This window comes from Lissotriton vulgaris, chromosome 2_1 (assembly GCF_964263255.1).
Source record: "Lissotriton vulgaris chromosome 2_1, aLisVul1.2, whole genome shotgun sequence".
NCBI lineage: Eukaryota > Metazoa > Chordata > Amphibia > Caudata > Salamandridae > Lissotriton > Lissotriton vulgaris.
Window position 1 is genome coordinate 766,583,760 of NC_141687.1, and position 19,773 is coordinate 766,603,532.

Here is a 19,773-nt window from a genome sequence, read left to right on the forward strand (position 1 = left end):
TCACGTTGCATGCTGAACAATTATACATTTTAAACCATTATACGTTATATCATATGTGCAATGACACGTGATCACCGTTTTCTTAGTGATAGTTCCCACCACTGAAGACACTCACTGTTAATATGATGTAGCTACCCTCTTGAATTCTAACCTCCCCAACAAATGCATAGGTCATTTTTGACAACAGTACGTTTTTGTCATTTTTTAGGAACATTTTCGAGTTTATAAATGTACCCATGGTGTGAAAAGTACCCTTGTGGGGCCTGAGAATATAGACAAAATATGTAAACTTTTTTAAAGAAAAAGTTTTATAGGAGAAAGTGTGTTTTTTTTGTTTGTCCAGGGCGAAACTTTTTATGAAATTACTCGGGACACAGATACAGTTGCAATGCCTAAAGGTTGTATGAGAGGTATGCCCTTGGGTGCACAGCAGCACTTAAGATACCTGCTCACTGTATTTTCCTTACAGTTTATAAAATGACATGTTCAGAGTTGCATCTGTAGCTCACATCCAGTTCTCACTAGACATTTTCTGTCCACGCTAGTCTCTTGCTGGTGACAAATGCATGAAAAAAGTAAGCACAAGACAAATATTACCTAAAATGCTAATGGAGCGAAATCTAGTTTTTTCACCAGTATGTGGACCTTTGCAGGACATTCTTAGTTAGAATTTGCAGTGAGATCATGAAAGCCACACTATTTTGGATACCATAGGGTCCCTAGCTTGCAGAACTATCCTGTGTTGGTATGGTTCCCTTGGTACCAGCCATTCTAGGGCCCAAATACTTTAGCCATCCCACTTGTTAGAGTAAATGCTTTTTTAGATAAGATATAGTTTAAAAGTTGCAGGCCATTCTAGGAAAGACCATGTGCTGGGAACCATATAAGCCATGATACACCTTTTTGTCTCTAGTTTTCAGATATACCTGGGGTTGTTAGGGTGCCCTGGGTACCAGCCAACCATGGCCATAAAATTCTCCAGACATACCAGTTATCAAAACTCAATGAGACCCTGTACAACCAAAATGCAGTGTTTATCTCTTCTTTTCCATGGTTGTATCAATTTATAGAGAGGGTCTTATTTTGATAAAGTGAAGTTTGAGAAAGCCATGTGTGGGGGTATAAGGAAGCCAGACACTAGACTAAGTGGACGACTCTTGTAAACTTCCGAATTATTGAAAATGACCAAACAAAACTTTGGAATGGGTCTTGGTCTCTCTAGGGTGCAGGATAGTAGGAAAGTTCATTTATCTGCTATTCAAAGTGAGCTAAAATGCCTATGGCTGGTAGAAGCCAGATAGGTGCGTGCTTTGTGTCAGCATGCCTTGCTACCTTCTCCGTTTCTGGTTGCTCGCTGGTCCCAAAATTAGAATAGTTTTATTTTCATATACTTAATGAATCGCTTGCAGTCGTCTTAAGATCTCAGATTGAGTTACTGCTTCAAGTCTCAGGTTGAGTTGTAGCTTCCAGAGTCTCAAAAACCTACCTTCGTGTTTCATTCTCTTGAAGGATCTTTGATTAATCGGATAGGGAGACATGAGATGTCCGTTTCTACTCCAGTATGCTGTATGAACAAGGCCTTGAATTTGAGCAGGCTATGGGGTGTTTTAAGAGTGGGTTTCTTTTGGTCACACTCCTGGGGCTCAAGGTGCATTGTTGGGGCTTGACTCTGAAGTCTTTGGAGCCCAGCAGTAGGATTCTGTGGGAGAATCAAGTAGATACTATTGCAATTGCTGAGACATACTAGGACAATGACTCTTGTCAGCTCACCTCCAAATGCATGGAACAAAAGTGTGCAATGCAAATATGTTGCCATTGTCAATGGGTTTCAAAGTTTTCCTGACATCAGAAATCATTTTGCTCTTCTGCATCAGTTTCCGATCAAAAAATGGTGTCTAGCACATTTGTTTCCCACCTCATGGACCTTAGTTCAAACTGGGTACTTGGTATTGTTGCGTTTTTCATAGCTTTGACTAACTTTCATATCCTGGGTTTCTCGTGCCAGGGACATGAATGCATATTATTAGATGCTCTTTTCCACTTAGATATTCAAAAAGAGCTACTGTATTCGGTCATGCCAGCGTGATCTGCCACCTTTTCCTCTTGAACTTTCAGTGCAGAAAAATGTCCTTCTGAAGAAGATATTTCTCTTTCTTTTTTCTCTTCTGTTCTCTTACTTTCTCAGTAGTCAACATCTATTTTCTACTTGCAACTGGAAGCCTTATTCTGTGGGTCATTTCTATGGGAGATAGAGGGTTCCTTTTATTTAGTCAACTGACCACTGAAGTTAGTTGCGCTCCTCAACCTGTGGATACTGTGGCCAAGCCAAGGCTGTCCCTTGCACTGTTGAGTATAGTGAGATGTAACCTCTAAGTCACCGGTTGGAAAATTGTTGTACAACATTTAGTAAACATGTCTCATAATTTTAGTGCACCTCATGAGGTCAAAGCTCTCCATGCTTGTATGAATTATACAGCTGGCACTGCGGATTTTAAATTCAAATCCTCTTGTTAAGCTACAAGTCCCGTAATAAAAAGAAAATCCCCTCTCACACTTTAGAAAATGGTGATGCTACAAACTAGAAATGAAACTTCCCAGTGCTTTATTTGTATATTTAAAAAAAGCAAATAGGTAAATAAGTGCTGTGTCCTAAGGTATTTAATGGCAGGCCACTGCGGCTTGCACCATACAGAGCCCTAGTCAGAGCTGCTAAATATCACTGCCAACGTTACCTACTAACCATCAAGCTCATTCCATGTCTCCCAAATCTGTAAGAATGGCGTGGATGAGCTGGTATGTGTTTTGAAATTTTATGTGCTGTTGCTCATGTTCTCTGATAGTGCCACCATGTAAGTGTATGTGTTAAGCCATACCGGCTGGTGCTGAGCACAAGCAAATACTGGCACACATTAAGCACTGAAATGTCCTAGCATTTGGTCTTAGTTTGCCAGTACATCAAGGCAAAGACCCCCTTTCATCCTGAGCCTTCAGTAATCTTTCTCAAGCTATTTCATTTTGTGCTAGGAAAATACTCTCATTTTGGAGGGATCAGGTGCTGTTTGTTCTCCAACGAGGTGGTACACATCAGCTGGCAATAGGAGGGTGTTTGTACAAGTTTGCAATAGCCTCAGATCATTTGGGACTCCTTGATGCTGTAACTTTTCTAGGGATGACTATTCGCTGTAGCTGACACAGTCTCTAAAATCATCAGACACAAGGTCCTTGTTAGATTCATTCCCTGTACTGACGAGGCTGACCTTCATCAATGTGCTTTACCTTCAGCACAGAACAATGTCAACTTGTGTTTTCTTTGCATCTGGTCTTTCAAGAATCATGAATTTGCTTGGTCTCTCATGCCAGGTTAAAAGTACTCTGGGGGATTTTGTGTGGTGTGCATTGGAATTACATGTTGCGCTGCCCATGCACACCCAAACCACTCACACATCCCAACACACTCAAGCTAAACAGCCTCTTGGGGGCTGCTTCATTACCTTTCTAAGGTCTTAAATCCTGGCAGCACTTTCCTCGAGTTAAAAGCCTACAGAATGTCGCTTTACTTAAATATGTTTGACTTGAAGTAAATCATCTTGACCATAAAAGTCCTATTAGCTATAAACACCATCTTAACTCAAGTCATGTCAAATGTAGAAATGTAGTCATTATCCACACAGATAAAATGAAGTTCACCCATTGCATACAGAAAAGGAGTTCCTCTCATTCAAGTCCACTTTGCCGACTGGCAATGGAGATCTATAAAAAGATGATTTTGATTTTGAACCGCATATATTTTCTGGTTTCCCAAACTATGGTGATGCTCAGCCCACAGGTAGCCGGGTAGAGCAGATAACTTTATTTCAGCATAAGTGGATATTGAACCTGTGAGCCATCTTATCCTTCTAGGTCAGAAGTCATGCAGAGGTAGGAGGTCTTTGCAACCCAAGTTCATACCAGATGCAGAGCGTTTGAGTGTGCAAGGTATAGAATTCTCAGAAGAGGCTAATTGTTGATTGATAATCGAAGTTCCTGGTTGCCTGCATTCCCCTCAATGCCCTATGTTCAGAATTCCAAGGGCATTTAGTAGCGTTTGGTTATCCTTCTATTTTTGGTCTGGCTTTCTGAGCCCCTGCCTCCTTACCACTGAAATGCCACTGGCTGTCCCTGAGGAAGGACTTTGAGATGGGGGGTGGATTCTCAAGTTCTACTCACAGTAGATTAAGTTTGATGCATGATTCATGAAAACCTGAGCTTTCTAATACCATTGCCTGCCTCTAAACCCAGTGCTCTCACACCTTAAGTACAAGTTGCCTATGACCGTCAAAGGCAGGCACCCTTTCATAACCATCTTTGCTAGAGAGGGGCATCTAAATGAGCTGTAAACCCTGTGTTTCTCTAATCCTTGCACCTTTACCATTTAGGTCTAGGTTGTCCTGTAGGTCTACAATGGCATTTTTCTCAAAGCTTATGACAAATGTCTATCTTAACATAAAAAGTTGTCTTCCTACATCCTCACCCTTCCTTGCTTAAGGAGGAAGGATTCAGCTTTGCCTAGATAGAACATAGGAATTTTCTTTCTCTCTTTAGTGTTTCATCACTTGTGGTGGTTTGGAAGCAAGAGCGATAGCCTCTAAGCCTACCATCACAAGGTGAAGACTTTCTTGAATCCCACAGTGTTACACCTTGCATTTCTAGTTTACTTTTGCAAATATCCATGTACCCAATTCATGAGCATAGTGACTTAAGTTGTTTTTGTCATTAATATTAGATGGGATACTGTCTAGGAATTGTGTGGACACTACAGCCCACAACATCCACTAAAGGAGTTGAATAATTTAGCTATGTAGACTTTAATTCCTCATAGGACATTGCCCAATGCTACAAATTCTTCTCTTTTATGTATTCCTCCGGCTGAGAGAGAGAGGGAAAAAAAAGGCAACAGTAGAGTAAGGTCATCCTTATGTAGACTCGATTCGTGGAGACCTCTTTGGATACAGCCTGCAGCTTCTTCCTGCTGGAGATTTGCAACTTCCAAAAAAGTGACAAAGTCCAACTCTGTCCAGGGCCTTAACGATGACAATACCTCCTCATGGGATGCTGCTGGTTCCTTTGCCCCGCCGTACTTTACTTTGTAAAGAAATTTTCATCAAAATGTCTTACATGTCCGAAGTTAATCTGAGACCGCGTCCCATCCACCTTGTGTATCCAACCTGCACTGCATCGCGGTTAGCCTTAACTTTTGACTTTGCCTCAGTCTTGCACAACCAAAAATACCTGTAGTTTGCGCCTTGATGTTTCAGGTTCTATTTTACGCTAAAAGCGTTAAAAATTCATAACTCTAGTTCTACTGGATGTATTAAATTTGTTTTGGTGGGATTTTGTTTATGAAAATTGATAATAGTTTTCTAAATTGGTTTGGGATTTTTCTTGCGTTTTCACTGTATTCCGGTTTGTGTGCTGCACAAATACTTTACACATCGCCTCTTATCCTGACTTCTTTGTGCCAAGCTATTAGAGGGTTAATTAAGCACAGGCTAATTTAGTGACTATTTTGATTTAGCCCTACATGGATTGTGGGTGTTTCTTGACTATGGTTTTCAATTCCCTCAGGTCATAACCCAATAGCTTGCGATCCTTGTTTGAGATCAAGCTTCTCATGTTTGTCTTGGGCCATATGCTTATAAACATGCAGAGCTGGAGAAACTGATCTAGAATGAGTAGACCTGTACATTTTCAAAACCGCACCCACTCTACGCTGAACTAAGAGGCTACTCTTTTGGATTTTTGGCTCTCAAGCTAATGAATTGTCCACCTGTAAACCTAGGCAATCAAAAGTATGAACATGTTCAAGAGCTGTATTTCCTAGCCCGGGTTTACCCCTATAACCTTTGTGTGGATTATATACCATATATTTTGTCTCTTGAATATTTTATTATTTTATTTTACCTCTCTGTTGTTGTCCGTCAAACCTGTTCAGGAGATTTCGCAAACCCTATTGGGTTCTGGATAGTAGCAGGGCGTCATCAGCAAAAAGGAATGCTGGAACTGTTGTGGGATTCTGCACATACACAGAACAAGGCGCAGGAAAATAGGACCTCAGTGTATAGGGGTTGTACCTTCCACCCACCTTAGTACCCAAAATCCCCAAACTGACTAGCTATAGTGTCTCATTCGTTCTCCTACATAATCACGAAGCTACAAAGGATTAGATAACCCAGAACACAACACTCCAACTCTCTCCGGAATCGCGGTAGCAAGACATACCCTTTTGCTCACTCACTCATACTTGTCCTCAATAAGGATTGTCAGAGTCACTGTATAGATCAAAATGTTTATTTTAACTATCATGCTGTATAATGCAGTATACAAGCCACTACCAGCAGTAAAATCCATAAACCTAGACCAGTTAGCATTGTTACAATACCATAGAATATGAAGGAGGATGTCATCATACGCAGACAGTGGAAAAAGGACTATAATGCCTAACCTCCATCCCCTTGGTAAGTTGAGGTTTATTATATAAAGGAAGATCCCTGGGCTTTGTCAGCTGACCCCATACCTTACATCATAGGAACAGCATAGCTCTTTGCCAAGGAAAGGTCTCTCTCCAAGTGTGTGTGAACAACATGCACCCCCGTAATTTAAAAGCACAAGCTTTCCAGCAGAGGAGCTGTGTTTAGCATGTTTTGTCTATGTGTTAGAGACTGACCAGTTTTTATTCAGAACAGAATAACAAGGGCCATGTTTATCGACCTTGCACATTGTGTTCAGGCTAAACTTCAGGAACAACAGAGAACGCAGAAAGCAGACAGCTCTCATGTGAAAGGCACAAACAAAGTTTTGCAAAATAAAGTTATGTAGTTGCGTGCGCAAAAGCAGCATCATGGCAGCAGAGCTCATGCTAACTTAGCAGTGTCAAGAATGACCCTAACTGCCATATAATAGAACTTCAGTTTGGGGAAAGCATTCATGCAGTTGTTAAGATAACTTATAACATGATTTACGAACAGGGAGAATAGTGTGGGCATCAGGACACAGGCCTGCCAGACCCTCCTACAGATTGGAATGGAGCTGGTTAATTCTCCCACCTACTGAGTCGGATTAGGGCGTTATTAGACTGATGGTGCCTAATTAAAGTATCCAGTATATGGGAAGGACACCTGTTGATCCCTATTTCTAGGAACCAGGTCAAACACAGGCCACATACAGGTGATCTTTGAACAATGTAAGTATTTACATGTTGTATGTGAGAAACAAAAGGCTGGGTCAGTAGTGCTAAACTTAGCATGAAAAGCAGTCTTAAGAGGGATACAGTCTGAACACTAAGTAGTCAAACCTGCAGCTTATCCAAAAGTTGCTTGCAGAAAGCTATCTACAAGTTATCAAGAAGGCTTATCGGACTATAGTTCCAGAGACTCCCCTTTCATCCTTTTTAAAAACCTTATATATGTGCCCCAGCACAATATCTGGTATATCTAAACCATTCAATAACACATTAAAAAAGAAATTAGTATTGGGGTCCCAGTCTCTGATCAGTATAGATCCTGGGAATAATATTGGGGCCTCAAGGTTTCCCCCTGTGAAGGGACTCTTTCTAGCCATAGTAGTATCTAATAATGAAAAAGCAATACAAACACCAATAGAAATTTCCCTTTGTGGCGAGATCATTCCATAGTCGGATGGTTTAACTATATTGGGATTGCAATCCGAATAAGAGTTAGAAAAGTGTTTGACCCATATTGACACATTTATTTTGAGCAGTAAAAGTTATTTATTATAAACATACTTTATCAATCACAGCTTCAGGCCTGATGGTTTACTTAACCTTCTCAAGTGGTTAGACTGATCCTAGTCCTCCTTCAAACTCAAGTAAATGTTTAATCAACACCACGCACATCATTTAATCGCTATGGCCAGACTCAACTACCATCTAGTTATAAAGTGCAAGTTATGGAATACAAAGAGTAATGGTAACTGTATACAATGATCTTGCTTATTGACAAAAGTATGAAACCCCTCCTACCTTCTATGAAATCATTGAGTCTTTATCTTCCATCTCCAGATTGCCACAGACCTCTATTTTAAAGCGTCATTTGTGCCGCACATTTCCATTAATTTTTCTAATGCACAGTAAAATCATTTATTGCACCAGTTAACTTTAAATCTGCCTTAGAGGTGTTAGATTTGTTTTCAGATCTATTTGGTAACTTTGTTTCAGTCAAGCTAATCAAATTATTCCTTCGATTTCTTCAGTCTGTTCCCTTCTGTTCAGTCAGGCTGGGTTGTTAAACCTAAAGGTTTGAGCAGATCATGCCAGTGCTGGATCATTACAGTGACTCCTACTACCTGATCACATCAGGTTCAGGAGGATACATCTGTTAACGGAACCATATCAGGGTAAGAGATATAGGACCTTGTGATGGAAGACAAAACAGGTGTCTGTTATATTCTAAAATTCCCAAAATTGGGCTGGCCAACTTTGTGACATATGTGGAACTGGCAATATGGGGAAGCCTGGTAATACCTCCCATTCTACCAAAGCCTCAGGTATTTCTTTGGTCCTCACCTGTAATCTGATATTAATCATGGAGTTTCTGTTTTTGTTCATTTGACCTCATTCCAAGTGATTGAGGTGCCAGTGTTATCCGGGCACGAATGGAGCACGGAGCATGCTGCACTGGGCGGCCTTCAGCTATCAAACAAATGCTGCTAATAACATATCCTGCTTCTTCAATGCTACCACGTTGACTCTGCAATCCATGCTGCCACATGCAGAGGGACAGGTTATTCTAAAAGAGACTCCTTGCTCTGAATTGCTTTTTTGGTCGACATGGCTGTACAGAGAACAGCTTATTTGGGTAGAATCAGGCCCGCAGCAGCATAGTTTGCGTTCTTGGTTGTTTGATTTAGTTGTGGGGAGAGTTGATCAATCATAATTCATCTCACTGCATTCTGAGGTGACCCTGTTGGAGTTACAAGATAAATGTGTCACCTTGGACACTTTTCCAGTACCATGCTTCCCTTTTGAATATAATCCTTTGCTGGTACTGTAGTTCGAACGGTCCAAAGCAAATTGACCCAATGCTGCTGTTCTCAGAATGCTTTACGTAGCTACAGAGGAGACTAAACTGCAATGATTATTTGTAAATCTGGCTTAGAAGTTTGTTTCAACTATCAACATTTAGGAGTCAGTTCTGCATAATTTGCAATACATCATTTGCCTTTTGTATAGCAGTTAGAATTTCCATTTTGAATTCTGATGTTTTTCTCTCAACAGTTTAAAGCAAGTTGGAACATACCCTGATAATCCATGGCCCCCTTTCAAGAAAAGAACACCTCTGCATCCTAGCTATAAAGGACTCTTGAAGCTTTTGCACTGTAAAACTTTACACATTGTGCTGTTTACGCTGCTTTACAAGGTAATTTTAACAATATAAGTGTCAGAAGTGAACTACTTGGCTATAAAAATAGTTAGAACACAGAATGTTTGAGAGCTGCACTGAAGACAAAGTAGTTGTTCATGGTTAATGATGGTTAATATAGGCTGTCCCTTCCAAATTTCGAATGTTTGTTTTTCTTTTTAATTTTTAAAATTCTATCCTCGGTGAGAGGAATGTTTTAACATCCTTATAGCCCTTCTTTCTACCTTGAGCTATAATAGTTTTTGTAAGCCCTCTCCCTCATTGTAGACTTGACATGTGGCTCATCCCTATGATTCTGGTGCAAGACCTTTAACAACGGGTGTAGTCCTCTGCAGTGAACTATGAGACTTTATTAAAGATATACTTTATAGTTTTGTAAAAAGTAACACAATGTCTAGACCTGCAGAGTTTTCAAAGTAAGACAGTTAATGTCTGAAGTAGTTATCTCTGAACAAAAATGACTAAAAGTTCTTTGCAATGTAGTTGCAAAACCAAAAGGGTTAAATGACCGTTGCTGGTAAAATTGAAGTTTTTTTGATGGATACTTCTAACCACAGATTTCTGACCTTGGAATACTCCTCATGCGACTGAGAAGATTCAGAAACTTTACGCCATCAATTCACCCGTACACAACTAGGTGGCGCCATGGGAGTCCACTTCGGCTCCCTACTGTGCTAGGAATGGAGCGGAGTAGCATATAAGCACCACCCCTGTGCCCTGACATCAGTTCCTTTCTTGCCCCGCTCCCAAATTTGCCAGTCTTTCAAACCTAATTCAATATGCTAAAGATCGATGTCCCCTCCTCAAAAAATAGGTTTCAAACAAAGCCATGACTAGCAAAGCGGGTCTTAGCTAAGGCATGGAAGGCAGCATCCCTCCCTTGTTGGAAGGTTGAAAAAAGGGGCTGGATTTCTGCATCGGTTTGGAGCTACCTGTATTTAAAGTGAGGGGATGCCCACAGAAGCACCCCAAAATATGGAAGAGATGGGCAAACTATTGAGGTCCTTATCTGGAGCCCCTTACTCCCATAATAACTGATACAGGCGTATTGAGGCTGTAGGGCGGTGGGTGAGCTTATTGTTGTGTGATTCAATAACAAATTTGACATTATGGCCAGGGGAGGCCTGCACAAAAGACTGTAATATGGACATGGCACAACATGTTGAACTTTTGAATGTTGAGATTCTATCTTATTTCTATCCTTTTCTGTTTCGATTGGATAAAATGGATGTTGACATCGTAGATGTATTACTGTGCTATACTGTTTCTACCAAGAAACCTGGTCATACCAGACTATATATGGCTGTTGACAAAATAACATTTGTTTAAAAAAAGACAAAAAGCTAGGCCATGACTATAGAAAGCAGATGTCTATCTCGTACCCACGCAAGGATCCTCAGGAGCCGTCAGTCAGACTTCCACCAATAGATCTGCCCTCATCGCCACTTTGAACCCACTTTGGGTTCCACACTGGCTCTGGTTCCGACCTCAATTCTGACTCCATCCCCTGAGCTGGATTCTTTCAGATCGATGCTGACACCAGAGGAGGGTATACAGCTCAATCGTGCTATCCAACATCGAGCAAAATCTCAACCAATAATGCGGTACACCGGCACACAACCACTAGGCAATCTGTCTGACTCTGACCACATGGTAGGACCCAAGTTTTACACAATCTTTTTGCCACTGACTCAGACAATGATAACTATAATGGAGAGGGAGGGCTCCTGCGTTCCACAATATGAATTGGAAAACTGGTATAAATAACTTTTAGATGCCAGTGGGCGGGGGACCTGGACCTCCAAGATGGCAGATAGGACATACTAATGGGTGCTTTGTCCTGGTATATATCCTGTGACATTCTGCATTAAACATAGAAAAATGCGACAGCATGGACTGCAGAGAGGGTACGTGGGAGAAATAGCCTTTTTCACTCAACAGATTTGCCTCCAAACAGTCAGCCTACCTCTGCGAGACTGCTTGGAGAACGGTGCTGCCTGAGCTCAGGACATGTGTCAGAGGTGGCACACTTGGAGCTCACCTGAGTGGAACCTAGGCGACTGTGGTGAAGAGCGGCAAGAGCATGTGCTAGGCCTGCTCCTCCTGAGATGACTAGCAGTGGTGGAGACTGGTAGGAGAAGAGTCGCGTGGTGGAGACGGTGGAGGAGTTGCCTCCCCCCACTCTAATAAAGACTCCAGGGATTCACGCTGGGTTCTAGATGGCCATGCGCCTCTATATTTGCTACTGCCCCACCACTGGATAAGTCCATGTGGTGGTTGCCCTACATGCTGAAAGGCGCCATGACACACAGTGCATCGGCATAGCTAACAGCAGGTGATTGGGAGCACTGAGGCTGTAACCAAGTAGCAGGTGGGAAGGTGCAGTAGCATCCGGGAACGTGCCTTAGAACTTGGAGGCAATTCTGCATGTGGGGTTAGCTGAGCTGTCCTTGAGCCAGGGATACAGCACTACTGGGTGGAAGAACCCCCCAAAAAATCAACAGGGCATGTGATTATAGGTTTCAATACCCTCCCCAACATAGTGAGCAACCGTTGACTGGCTACCTGAGTTTGGGGGCTCTGGAACACAAGTGATAGGATTCTCCCACCCTATGCCTGTGAGATAAAAGATGGGGAAGGAGAGAGTGCTGAGATCCTTGTTACAAACAAAGATGGACCAGTATACTGGGAGCATCTGGGATGCACACACCCCACAGGAGAAAGAAAGCCTGTCTGCCTCACCTGCATCTTATGAGATCAACGGAGCCAAGATCCTAGATGCCATTGAAAAATCAAGACTGCTGTTGGAAAACAAAATAGACACTATGTCTATGGAGGTGAATTTACTGAGATTAGATTTGCGTAAAGTCAGCAAGAGATTGTTGGCCACTGAGGACTCCGTTATAGAACTAAAAGCAGAAAGGAAGGCCCTACAAATCACAGTCTGTGTTCTCTCAGACTTGTCACATCGCCAGGAAGACAGACTGGAGGATGCTGAGGGGTGGTCTCGTTGGAACAATCTTAGATTTATTGGATTTCTGGAGTGGAGTGATTGGGGGGCCATAGCCCAGAGCACTTTGTGGAACTGTGGATTAAGGACGGGTGCCCCACCACGTACCATAATAGCATGCATTCTCAATTACAGGGATAGAATATAATCCTGCAGCATGACCCTAAAGTGGAAGACAACAATGTGATGACCACTTGGTTAATATATTCCTGGATTACACTTAACCAGGACAAAAGCAACCCAGTCTTTGAAGTTGGAAAGCAAACTTTAGGACAATGGCGATGCATTATATGCTGCTGTATTTTGTCAAACTCGGTGTGGTACATGGTTGCTCGCAGTTCTTCTTGACCCTAAGAATGTGTGAGAGTGGCTAAAGGTGGGAAATAGAGTGGGCCACAGTAGCTGCTAACACTGATGTGAGACTACGATAGTGGTGAAAACGGTCGAACCGAATGTCTTGCACAGTGCCAGGTGGCCCTGAGGTACCCGCACAGTGGGCATGGATAACCGTCCAAGATAATGGAACACTGGTGGCTGAGCCACCTGACATGATCAAGGCAGAGCTGTTGGCATGTGGATCAACAGTCCTGATATTGGGGATTCAGGAAACGGCGCTGCCGCTCCCTGAGACAGATTTATCGGTCAGCCGAGTGCCACTGACAGGCGGAGGGGTTGATCTTGGCCTCACTGCCCTCACAACTTTTGATGCCTGGGCCGGCTGTTGCACGCTTGCAATTTGCGCAGTCTTTGTCCAGTGGTGATATACTTGTTGGCTTTAATTGCCTAATAATGTCCTAATGATTAATGCTTGGTTCATGCTAATAAAAAAAGCAGCTCTTGGCGGCAATCCCGACCTGCTGTTTTGCAGTTGTAATCTCGCCCCCCAACGCATGCATGCACGCACACACACATGCACATTTAGAGAGCGCACACAGCTCTCTGTAGAGTAGGGCCATCCGGGGCGGTCTCCCCCATGCTGGTGTTGGCCCCACCTTTCTACAAAGGAGGGGTGGGTGAAGCGCCATGGGCACCAACTTTCCATATAAATTGGTTATCGTGATAAGATTTGTTGACTTACTGATCTTTCTTCAGTGATTGTTGATTTCTACTTTTTAGGTCTTGCCTACGTAGCGCGCATGCGCTGCATAGGAAAGAGACCTTTAGCCATCGGTTCCCTTTTTGTCCCAAAAACGTGCATGCGTTCCATTGCCTTCAATGGTAACGCATGCACGTTAGGCGATTCCTTTGCGGGAGCAAGCAGCTGGTGCTATATGTCATCAATTAACACGCCTTGCTGCTCGCTCCCGCAAGCGCGCCTGGTGGGCTGCCCTGTGGCTTTGTGTCAACTTCACCGCTGAGAGAGGAGAGCCTCCAGGGTGTCGCCTAGCAACATGGGGGCCTGAGCGTGACAAGAGCCTCCCAGCTGACTAAGGAACCGCCCGCATGCCGCCGACAAATGCAGGAGAGGAAACAACCCCCCCAGGTAACGCTCGGGCTGATGTGCCAAGTGCAGTGTGCATGTTAGAATGGAGGGGATGGTACACCTGCGCGGAGTTGGCGGCTGGGGAGTCAGAGAGGCAGCGCCCTCTTAGCCGGCACCCATTCCTCATGCTTACTCTGCTTCCGTTCCCCTGACTTACCTATCATACTGCCCTTGGTATGTCCCCACAAGTGCAGTGCTTCCCCTGTCTTCGTGTTTCACTTGTCTCTGTGCTTCACTTGTAACTCTTCCACACGTGTAACCCTCCTCCACATGTGCCGTTCTTCAAGTATGTGTGCTTCCCTTGTTTTGCTGCCCTGCGTTTACCCCTTTTTCACATGTAACCTGTTTCCCATCCCTGCTGCTTTACTTGGAGTTTTGCTTCAAAAGTGTAACCATCCTCCACATGTGCCGTGCTTCCTGAGTCTCCGTGCTTCGCTTGTAATTCTGCCCTCATGTACCCCTTCTACACACAAGTACCCCGTTTTCCGTGACTGATGCATTTTCGTGGAGTTCTGCCGCAGGTGTAGCCCTCCTCCACATGTGCCCTGCTTCCTGTATGTCTGCCAGTCACTTGTAATTCTGCCCTGGGGGTACCCCTTCTTCACAAGTACGCCAATTCCCATAGCTGATGCTTCTTTGTGGAGCTCTGCCTTAGGCGCAGCCCTCCTTCACATGTGCCGTGCCTCGCTTGTAAATCTGCCCCGTCTGTACCACTGCTCCAGTTACCCGGCATCCCGTGACACATGCTTCATATGTAAGGTTGCCCCAGCCCTGTGCTTACCGTCTTTCAGTGTTGCTGACATGCAGTCGCGCTTTCGCTGTAGCACTGCCCTACGTGCACCCTTGCTTCCTTTGCTCCCGTGTTTCATGTATAACACGACCCCAGGCGATATCTCAATTCTGTGTATCCAGGCTGTGTGCTTGGCTCCTTCAGGGTAACCTTGTATTCCTTTCTCCATGCGGATCATTGCTTCCTATGTCCCCATCCCCTGCTCGGTCCTCAGATTTCCATGTACTCCTGTTTTATATGCAGCTTTCGCGTTTAAGCCGTCTTGGCTGTTACCCCTGATTTTGTGTTCCCTGCTTCATGTGCACCCCATTCTTCACATGTAAACATGGGTCACCAACACCCAGCTTTAGGTGCATCTTGTTATATGCATCACGGTGTCCCCGGGATGTTCCAGAACGCAGGATGTGTGGGTACCCCAGCTTTCCTGTATCCCTATTTCACATGTTATCCTATTTTATTAGCTCCCCACTTCATGTGTTTTCCTGCTTCCTGGGACTACTGTTAGCATGTTCACCCCCAGTGCCATGTGGAACCTCGATTCACCTGTAACTCCCTTTCCCTATGTAATCTGATTCTAAACGTTCACCTGCATCACATCTATGTTCGCTGCATGGTCTACACCTATTTCTTTGTAACTTTACTTCACATGTAACACTTTTGTGTGGGTAACTTTCTTTCAAGAGTAACGTGTTTATGGGTAGCCTTCCTTTGTGTAATCTGATCATTACAACCTTTTAAACACACCCTCCTGTGCCACTTTGTTTCAAGTTTTACATTTCTTTGTGGGTAAATCTTTCAAGTTTAAAATTTCTTTATAGTTAAATCTTTTTCGCATGTTACCTTTCTTTGAAGCTAACTTTCTTTCATAATTAATATTTTTTTATGGGGATATCCCTTCATGTGTACCTCTGTGAGTATCCCTCCTTTGTGTATACAGCTTTCTTAAGGGGTAACTTTCCTTTATGTATAACATTTCTTAAAGGATAACTTTGCTTCATGAATTACCTTCCTTCATGTGTTACATTTCTATAAGGTTATGTTTCCTAATTGTGAACATTGCTCCATGTGTAGCCTTTCTTTAAGGTTACCTTTCCTTCATGTGTAATATTTATTTATGGGTAACTTTCCTTTCGGTGAACATTTCTCCATGTGTAACCTTTCTTTATGGACAACACCTTCCCACATGTGTAACCTTTATGAGTAAATTACCTTCAGCTGTGACCTTTCGTATGGATAACTTTCCTTCCTGTGTAAGATTTCCCTGTGAGCAACTTTCCATTATTTTGGGCGTCTCTTAATGAGTGTCCTTTCTCCATAACCTTTCTTTATGAGCAACACATTCCTTTATGTGTAACTTTAATGAGCAACCTTTCTTATGGGTTACTTTCCTTCAGGTGTAATATTGCTTTGTGGGTGACGTTCCTCTAAGTGTACCCTTTTTAGGTCTCGCCTGAGCCAGCGGACGGGCACAGAAACTCAGCCCACTCCTCTAGCGTACATTAGAAGTCCACACAGTGAGCAAAGATGTGCTTTCTGTGGTTCTATACTTCAGGGCCTCTTTCATCACATCCTTATCAAGTCATTACGACCGTGACATGTTGACCCGTGTTCAGTGTCCTGGTTACACAGGTGTTTACTTAGTAATAAATTATAATGACACATGTTACACTAGGTGGCATGGCTACATCACAAACAGGTAGGTGCCTACTCATGCAGAGTTGCATCTTTGAAAAAAGACACTCATTACTACAAAGAAGGATGCATAAGACAGAAGCAAGAGGCCTGCCTTTTTTATTGCAAAAAGCTTGTGTGTGTTGTACGCAGATTACATTGCGTAAGGTAGCTAGCTGTGTGCACAGAACAGTTTTGTAAAAGAGGCTGTGCGATTAACAAGGAAAGGATAGGAGATGTTTGGTAAGAGTTGTAAAAAGGGACTTTTTTTTAAGTGGGAAGCATGTTTAGTGGAAGAGCAAAAAAAAAAAACATTGGCATAGCCAATAGGTCTCGCCTTTGAGACCTTATAAGTGTTTAGCCGTGCAACAGTTGATGTTGTTGCACCAAGGAGATTGTGCTGCATAACTAAATACTTGTAAGGTCCCAAAGGCGAGACCTATTGGCTATGCCAATGCTTGTTATCTCTTTAGATTGTATGTAACATGTACAGTTCAGGGTTGAACATGGTGGGCAAACATATAGTTAAGTTTACTTTGATTATTTATCCAGTACAGGGGCCGTGGAAGGTTAATTGAGTGTTTGAGAGTCCTTATTTTTCTAGATATGTTTGAGTGACCTGTGCTTAATTTCGATGTCTACACTGTGAAGAAATGGTGTGTATTATATGGTGTGACCTCTCCGTGTAATACGCTTACCAACACCTTAAAAACCAATAGGTTTTGTTTGTCAAATCTTGAGCTCAACCCTGGGTAGCTGTGGCTCTGAGTGCATGTGGAAAGTATTTGTACAGCACTAAAACAATTGAAAAATAAATCAATAGGATATTCGAGAAAATCCAACGCCAATTTATAATAATAGACAGTACTTTTATTTATTGTTAGACAATGCAACAAAAAAGATGGACTGGAGGGTTGCAGAAATGTAGAATTTACAAGGTAAACATTTCACTCAATCACAAACAAACATTGGCAATTTTAATTAATCGAACACTGAGAAACGTGTTCCCCAAAAAATCTGTTTTAGTTGTATTGCAGTCACTGTGAGTCCATTTAGGTGGCCATCTCTAGTAGCGAGCCATTCAGGGGGACCTTAAGGCCCTCAGAATCGTTTTTTTCCACAGACGAAGCAGTCGTGAAACAGTTCCAGGCACTTTATTTTGTTTACAATGGATTCCAATGGAAGTGGTCCTGATGCAAATGATGAAGAATGCTGAAGATGTTCAAAGATGCTGTGCGGTTGATGGGGTTCTTCATGCAGCTACTCCTTGGTCCATGAAGGGGGTGAGGTGGTCATGGTCAGTGTCTACATCCCTCAAGGTCCTGTCGGTATTGGCAGAAGTCCAGTCACCACTGGGCTACTAGTTGCCTCGTATTCTGGTCACAGCCATATCCTTACCTGGGCGATAACCAGGCTTCTGGGTGACCAAGGTGCACTCCTTTGACTCCACTGGGATCAGCAAAAGAGGGTGCAACTTTGAGCATCAGGACGTGGTCTCTGGTGCTGCACTGCAGCGATTGGAGGTAGTCTGAAGATTCTGGGCTACCAACTTGCCCCAGCAAGCTTCTCAACTTACCCTATGCTCTGAACAGAGGATCAGACCCTAAGAGTGTCTTTGCTTTGGCATGGCTCGAATAGACTTCTCCATGAATAGGACACAGCAGGCATTGTCCCTCATCTTTGATACCTACCAGGTTCAGCAAGCACAGTCCTCGCCGGTGCCGCCTCCTTTTCCTGGTTTCCCGGTGCAGTAGGGCAGTCCTTCTTTGGATCTTCCTTCAGTCCAGTCGAAATCTAGTTCTGAGTGCTAGGGGTGCCTTAAGCATGGTCAGAAAATGCCCTCAGAGTAGGGTGCAGTTGGTAGCCAATGGGCTACAGGTTCCCTCCATCCTGCTGACCACTTCCTGGGAAGTGGTGCATCTAACTAGCCCAAGATGCATTATTCTGCCCACCCCAACATGGCAGACACCTCTCTGGGTGTCCAGAGTTCGTTAGCCCAACTCAGTGGTGTGGCTACATGCCCCTGAAACGGTTTGACAACAGGTTTCCCCTCTCCTCCATGGGTGCCATCTAGTCTGCCTAAACAAGGGGACTTCCCTTCTCCCAAGTGGTCCTCATCAGCTTTGAAGCTTGCATTTGGGCCAATACTTTTGTGGCTACCTGCAGGAGGGAGGTTGCACCTCTTTCCAGCCCAGGCCACCGTCGTCTTCTTTTCAGGAAGGCAGCACGTTTCACCAGGAGGACAGAAACTGTCTGCATGACATACCCTGTGTACAACAGTAAACAGGCACTGTAAACTCTATTCAAGTAAAGTGGCAACTTCTAAAGTTGCCCTTTGCCCACCAGTGACATCAAATCTGATTTAACTATTAAATTAGGTTTAGCGCACTGATTCTTGTTTTAACTTATTGTACCAACTTTAGTAGTCCACTTCAGACGTTAACAGGGCTGAGCTGTCAGTCTCTAACTCTGCACTTGCCTATGGGCTACTATTCTTTCCACAGTAAAAACTACAATTTAGGAGTTTTATTGCTGGAACATGTACAAGTACATGTTCTACGTTTTTATTATGCAGCACCCTGCCTTAGATTTCCATAGGCATGCCTTAGAAGGATGGTTGGACTTTTCCATTACTTTCAGTGACAAAGTAGAGTTATCAGTTTTAAACTGCCTGTTGGACTTGGCCCTTCTGGCAGGTTCACCCCTAAACTTTTTGCTTTTTGAATGTGAATTGGTGGTAGTGATTTTTGGTTTCTGTGCACTTACACTGTGTCCCAGTGGAAAGTGCATAGGAATGCATGGGGAATGTATGTGTCCCTGGTAGTTCCTGATGCATGGGGTGTGCAGGCTCGTATCTGGTATGTGCAGACTCGTGTGATTGAATGCTGCACAATGATGTATGCGGCGTGTTTATGTCTAGTGTGGAAGTGCCACTTCTAGACATGGGTGTGCGTGTGCAGTGAGTGTGCTGGCGTGTGATTGGCTGGAGCTGGCTGGTGAGCCTGGCTCCAGGAGTCTGGATGGTTATGCCCCGGTGGTGAGTGTTGAGATTAGCATGAGTGATGTGAGGGAGGAGTCCACCTGGGACCTGAATAGGGCTGGGCTTTCTCCACACAATGCTGGCTTCGCCCCCTGTGGTGCGACTGATGACCCTAGCCTCCCTAGTGAATAGGAAGGGTGGCTGAGCACATCAAGAGTGCTCCAAAACCAGCTGTGACTGGTTTCTATCCCCCACCCTGCACCCAAGACAAAGGTTTTCACTGTATAAAAAGGGGCTGTGTCCCCTTGCAAAATGTTATCATCTTGGATCCTGTTGCTGAGGGGGGCTGCTGCTGGGCGCCAGGAGGACCGCCACTGGGGATTGCCTCCCTGCCTAGGAGGACCCTGTGAGCTGGCTCTGGGC

At 43.7% G+C, this 19,773-nt stretch overlaps 1 protein-coding gene across 7 annotated transcripts in view; it reads left to right on the plus strand.

Annotated features, from left to right (window-relative positions):
• The window catches only part of UBR3 (ubiquitin protein ligase E3 component n-recognin 3), a 2,118,328-nt gene that overhangs the window by 1,102,840 nt on the left and 995,715 nt on the right, over positions 1-19,773 (plus strand). For all 7 annotated transcript variants that reach the window (XM_086956098.1, XM_086956102.1, XM_086956099.1 and 4 more), the window contains exon 20: positions 9,272-9,413. In XM_086956098.1, the coding sequence (XP_086812224.1) occupies positions 9,272-9,413 (142 nt within the window). The remainder of the gene's footprint in view (positions 1-9,271; positions 9,414-19,773) is intronic.